At 41.6% G+C, this 6,000-nt stretch overlaps 1 protein-coding gene across 2 annotated transcripts in view; it reads right to left on the bottom strand.

Moving 5' to 3' along the window:
* kcnh5b (potassium voltage-gated channel, subfamily H (eag-related), member 5b) overlaps positions 1–6,000 on the bottom strand; it is a 211,708-nt gene that overhangs the window by 75,075 nt on the left and 130,633 nt on the right. For both annotated transcript variants that reach the window (XM_061885744.1, XM_061885746.1), the window contains exon 11: positions 1,776–1,975. In XM_061885744.1, coding sequence (XP_061741728.1) covers positions 1,776–1,975 — 200 coding nt within the window. The remainder of the gene's footprint in view (positions 1–1,775; positions 1,976–6,000) is intronic.

Raw genomic sequence — 6,000 nt, 5'->3', positions numbered from 1 at the left:
CTCACACGATTATGTTAGATCCACTATGGATTAGACTCTCACTATTATGTTAGATCCACTATGGACTGGACTGTCACTATTATGTTAGATCCACTATGGGCTGGACTCTCACTATTATGTTAGATCCACTATGGACTGGATTCTCACTATTATGTTAGATCCACTATGGACTGGACTCTCACTATTATGTTAGATTCACTATGGACTGGACTCTCACTATTATGTTAGATCCACTATGGACTGGACTCTCACTATTATGGTAGATAAACTATGGACTGGACTCTCACTATTTTGTTGGATCCACTATGGACTGGACTCTCACTATTATGTTAGATCCACTATGGACTGTACTCTCACTATTATGTTAGATCCACTATGGACTGGACTCTCACACTATTATGTTAGATCCACTATGAAATGGACTCACCATTATGTTACATCTATTATGGACTGGACTCTCTCTATTATGTTAGATCCACTATGGACTGGACTCTCGCTATTATGTTAGATCCACTATGGACTGGACTCTCACTATTATGTTAGATCCACTATGGACTGGACTCTCACTATTATGTTAGATCCACTATAGACTGGACTCTCTCTATTATGTTAGATCCACTATGGACTGGACTCTCACTATTATGCTCGATCCACTATGGACTGGACTCTCACTATTATGTTAGATCCACTATGGACTGGACTCTCTCTATTATGTTAGATCCACTATGGACTGCACTCTCTCTATTATGTTAGATCCACTATGGACTGGATTCTCGCTATTATGTTAGATCCACTATGGACTGGACTCTCACTATTATGTTAGATCCACTATGGACTGGACTCTCACTATTATGTTGGATCCACTATGGACTGGACTCTCACTATTATGTTACATCCACTATGGACTGGACTCTCAAACTATTATGCTCGATCCACTATGGACTGGACTCTCACTATTATGTTAGATCCACTATGGACTGGACTCTGACTATTATGTTAGATCCACTATGGACTGGACTTTCACTATTATGTTGGATCCACTATGGACTGGACTCTCACTATTAGGTTGGATCCACTATGGACTGGACTTTCACTATTATGTTAGATCCACTATGGACTGGACTCTCACAATATTAGGTTAGATCCACTATGGACTGGACTCTCACATCTGTGGTCCCCTCCAAGGTTTGTCATTGTCATCCCACTGGGTTGAGTTTTTCCTTGCCCTGATGTGGGATCCAAGGCGAGGATGTTTTTGTGTCTTGTGCAGCCCTTTGAGACATTGATCGATTGATATAAATATGGTGATATTTATTATGGAGGCAACTTGTTCTTCCACTCCTTAGCTACTTTAAAAACAAAAACCCAGTTTTGGCGTTCACGAGGTGATTAAAAACACATTCCACTTCCTCCCAAAGGAGCCTCGTTAAAGAGCTAGAACAAAGTCAGGGAAGCGAAACACTTTAAATATAATCTTAGCTCCTCAGTCGCACTTTGGCGACTTCGGCGGCGGCGCGTTTGCTCCAAAACAAGCGATTATGTCCCCGGTAAAAGCTCCCAAAGTGACCAAAATATCGGCTAATTGGCCCCCGGATCAGACTGCCGGTTGTTCCCGCCGCACGCACACACAATCCCAGTCTTTCTGGTCCTCGGCGATGCAAACAAGTCGGGAAGCGAGACCAACAGACAAAGACGACTCTAATTAGCGCGTTTGTCGGTGGTCACATGACAGGAAGTCCTGGTCGGGTTTTGACAAAGATTACGGACGCGCTGACCTTTTCCGTGTCGATGCCTTTGGACATGGACCAGGTGGAGACGATGTAGTCCATGACGCGCTCGCTCAGGCCCTTGGGCACCTGGTAGAGCTTGAGGAAGTCGCGCACGTTGTTGAGCATCTCGTGGTAGCGGTTGGTGTTGGCGTACATCTGCTGGAAGATGGTGGTCACGTTGCCGAAGATGGTGGCGTAGAGCAGGGCTGCAGGAGGGAGAGAGAGAGGAGCAAACCGGACTAACGCCATCAGAAAGATCAGCAAAGCAAAATCCATAAACAAGCCGCAGGGCTCAAAGTGTAGGAAAAAAATGGCAAATTATGGAATTTTTTGGTATCTGCTTGATTTATGACTTCAAAGTCAGTTATAGGTAGATTGGCAACACTAAATTGGCCCTAGTGTGTGAATGTTGTCTGTCTATGTTGGCCATGTGAAGAGGTGGCGACTTGTCCAGGGTGTACCCCGCCTTCCGCCTGATTGTGCAGTGAGCGAACTCGTCCAAAAGACGATAAAACCTTATTTTTTCTTCTTCTTCTTCTGTTTTTATCATGGTTGTCAGCAAAGCAAAATCCATAAAAAAAAAACCGCAGGGCTCAAAGTGTAGGAAAAAAAGGGCATATAATGGAATTTTTGGTATTTGCTTGATTTATGACTTCAAAGTCAGTTATAGGTAGATTGGCAACACTAAATTGACCCTAGTGTGTGAATGTTGTCTGTCTGTGTTGGCCATGTGAAGAGGTGGCATCTTGTCCAGGGTGTACCCCGCCTTCCGCCCGATTGTGCCGTGAGCGAACTCGTCCAAAAGACGATAAAACTTTCTCAGAGTTTTTTTTACTTCTTCTTCTGTTTTTATCATGGTTGTCAGCAAAACAAAATCCATAAACAAGCCGCAGGGCTCAAAGTGTAGGAAAAAAATGGCAGATTATGGAATTTTTTGTATCTGCTTGATTTATGACTTCAAAGTCAGTTATAGGTAGATTGGCAACACTAAATTGGCCCTAGTGTGTGAATGTTGTCTGTCTATCTGTGTTGGCCATGTGAAGAGGTGGCGACTTGTCCAGGGTGTACCCTGCCTTCCGCCCGATTGTAGCTGAGATAGGCTCCAGCGCCCACCGCGACCCCAAAAGGGAATAAGCGGTAGAAAATGGATGGATGGAAGAGTTTGGATTATGAGCAAATTCTTTGGCTTTGGTGGAGCGTCGTTTAATGTAACTGTTTTTCCCTACACTTTGAACATTGCGGTTTATAAAACAGCGCGGCTAATTTATGGATTTTTAGATTTGTGGGCAGCACGGTGGTAGAGGGGTTGGTGAGGTGGCGACTTGTCCAGGGTGTACGCCGCCTTCCGCCCGATTGTGCAGTGAGCGAACTCGCCCAAAAGACCATAAAACCTTCTCAGAGTTTTTTTTACTTCTTCTTCTGTTTTTATCATGGTTGTCAGCAAAACTAAATCCATAAACAAGCCGCAGGGCTCAAAGTGTAGGAAAAAAATGGCAGATTATGGAATTTTTGGTATCTACTTGATTTATGACTTCAAAGTCAGTTATAGGTAGATTGGCAACACTAAATGGACCCTAGTGTGTGAATGTTGTCTGTCTATCTGTGTTGGCCATGTGAAGAGGTGGCATCTTGTCCAGGGTGTACACTGCCTTCCGCCCGATTGTAGCTGAGATAGGCTCCAGCGCCCCCCGCGACCCCAAAAGGGAATAAGCGGTAGGAAATGGATGGATGGAAGTTTGGATTATGAGCAAATTCTTTGGCTTTGGTGGAGTGTCGTTTAATGTAACTTTTTTTCCTACACTTTGAACATTGCGGTTTATAAAACAGCGCGGCTAATTTATGGATTTTTAGATTTGCGGGCAGCACGGTGGAAGAGGGGTTGGTGAGGTGGCGACTTGTCCAGGGTGTACGCCGCAAAAGATGGCGTCATGGCAAAAACGATAAAACCTTCTCAGAGATTTTTTCTTCTTCTTCTGTTTTTATCAGCAAAACAAAATCCATAAACAAGCCGCAGGGCTCAAAGTGTAGGAAAAAAATGGCAGATTATGGAATTTTTGGTATCTGCTTGACTTATGACTTCAAAGTCAGTTATAGGTAGATTGGCAACACTAAATCAACCCTAGTGTGTGAATGTTGTCTGTCTATCTGTGTTAGCCCTGTGATGAGGTGGTGACTTGTCCAGGGTGTACGCCGCCTTCCGCCCGATTGTGCAGTGAGCGAACTCGTCCAAAAGACGATAAAACCTTATTTTTTCTTCTTCTTCTTCTTCTGTTTTTATCATGGTTGTCAGCAAAGCAAAATCCATTAAAAAAAAGCCGCAGGGCTCAAAGTGTAGGAAAAAAAGGGCATATAATGGAATTTTTGGTATCTGCTTGATTTATGACTTCAAAGTCAGTTATAGGTAGATTGGCAACACTAAATGGTCCCTAGTGTGTGAATGTTGTCTATCTGTGTTGGCCATGTGAAGAGGTGGTGACTTGTCCAGGGTGTACCCCGCCTTCCGCCCGATTGTGCAGTGAGCGAACTCATCCAAAAGACGATAAAACCTTATTTTTTCTTCTTCTTCTTCTGTTTTTGTCATGGTTGTCAGCAAAGCAAAATCCATAAACAAGCCGCGGGGCTCAAAGTGTAGGAAAAAAATGGCAGATTATGGAATTTTTGGTATTTGCTTGACTTATGACTTCAAAGTCAGTTATAGGTAGATTGGCAACACTAAATTGACCCTAGTGTGTGAATGTTGTCTGTCTATCTGTGTTGGCCCTGCGATGAGGTGGAGACTTGTCCAGGGTGCAACCCGCCTTCCGCCCGATTGTAGCCGAGATAGGCTCTAGCGCCCCACGCGGCCCCAAAGAGAATAAGCGGTAATTTAAAAATGGTGTGTGTGTGTATTCGATGTGGCCAGCGCTCTTGCAGGAGTAAAGGTCACCGCCGCTGTCCACGGTGCTAAGGACGAGCCCCGTTGATGCAAGACACAGCTGGCAGCCGATTAGATTTCACAGGTGTTAATCCAGTCATCTGTTGTCTTTAACAGTGAGCGGCCGGGTGGAGGGGGGAGAGAGGCGGAAAAGTCCTGGAGAAACGTATAAAACATGAGTGTGTCGAAAAACATCTTGGCTACTTTGACGCACATATATTTGCAGACCCGCAAGACGGCGACTTTTACAGTGTGTTTTTATTTCTTCAATTTACCGAAAGCAGAATGCTGTCCAGTTTTTCACCCCCTGGAAGGTGAGGGGAGCAGTGAGCATCAGCGGTGGCCACGCCCGGGAATAATTTTTGGGGTGATTTAAGCCCCAATTTCAACCCTTGATGCGAAGTGCCAAGCAGGGAGGTTATGGGCCCCATTTTTAGAGACTCGGCCGGGATTCGAACTCAGGACCTACCGATCTCAGGGCGGACACTCAAATAGAAGAGAGACAAAACTCAAATAGAATTTGAAAATCCAAGAAAATATTTTAAAGACTTGGTCTTCACTTGTTTAAATAAATTCGTTGATTTTTTTTTTTTTTACTTTGCTTCTTATAACTTTCAGAAAGACAATTTTAGAGAAAAAATACAACCTTAAAAAGGATTTTAGGATTTTTAAACACATTTACCTTTTTACCTTTTAAATTCCTTCTTCTTTCCTGACAATTTAAATCAATGTTCAAGTAAATAATTGTTTTTTATTGTAAAGAATAATGAATACATTTTAATTTAATTCTTCATTTTAGCTTCTGTTTTTTCGACAAAGAATATTTGTGAAATATTTCTTCAAACTTATTATGATTAAAAAAAAACTAAAATTCTGGGAAATCTAGAAAATCTTTAGAATCAAATTTAAATCTTATTTCACAGTCTTTTGAATTTATTTGAAAATTTTTGTTCTGGAAAATGTAGAAGAAATAATGATTTGTCTTTGTTAGAAATATAGCTTGGTCCAATTTGTTATATATTCTAACAAAGTGCAGATTGGATTTTAACCTATTTAAAATATGTCATCAAAATTCTAAAATTAATCTTAATCAGGAAAAATTTCTAATGATGTTCCATAAATTCCATTTTTAAATTTTTTCAAAAAGATTTGAATTAGCTAGTTTTTCTTTTCTCTTTTTCGGTTGAATTTTGAATTTTAAAGAGTCGAAATTGAAGATAAACTGTGTTTCAAAATGTTGTTTTATTTTTTTTCCCGTTTTCTCCTCTTTTAAACCGTTCAATTAAGTGTTTTTTTCATCATTTATTCTCTACAAAA

Source organism: Nerophis ophidion, linkage group LG24 (genome assembly GCF_033978795.1).
Source record: "Nerophis ophidion isolate RoL-2023_Sa linkage group LG24, RoL_Noph_v1.0, whole genome shotgun sequence".
Classification (NCBI taxonomy): domain Eukaryota; kingdom Metazoa; phylum Chordata; class Actinopteri; order Syngnathiformes; family Syngnathidae; genus Nerophis; species Nerophis ophidion.
This window is presented reverse-complemented; position numbering and strand designations above follow the sequence as displayed.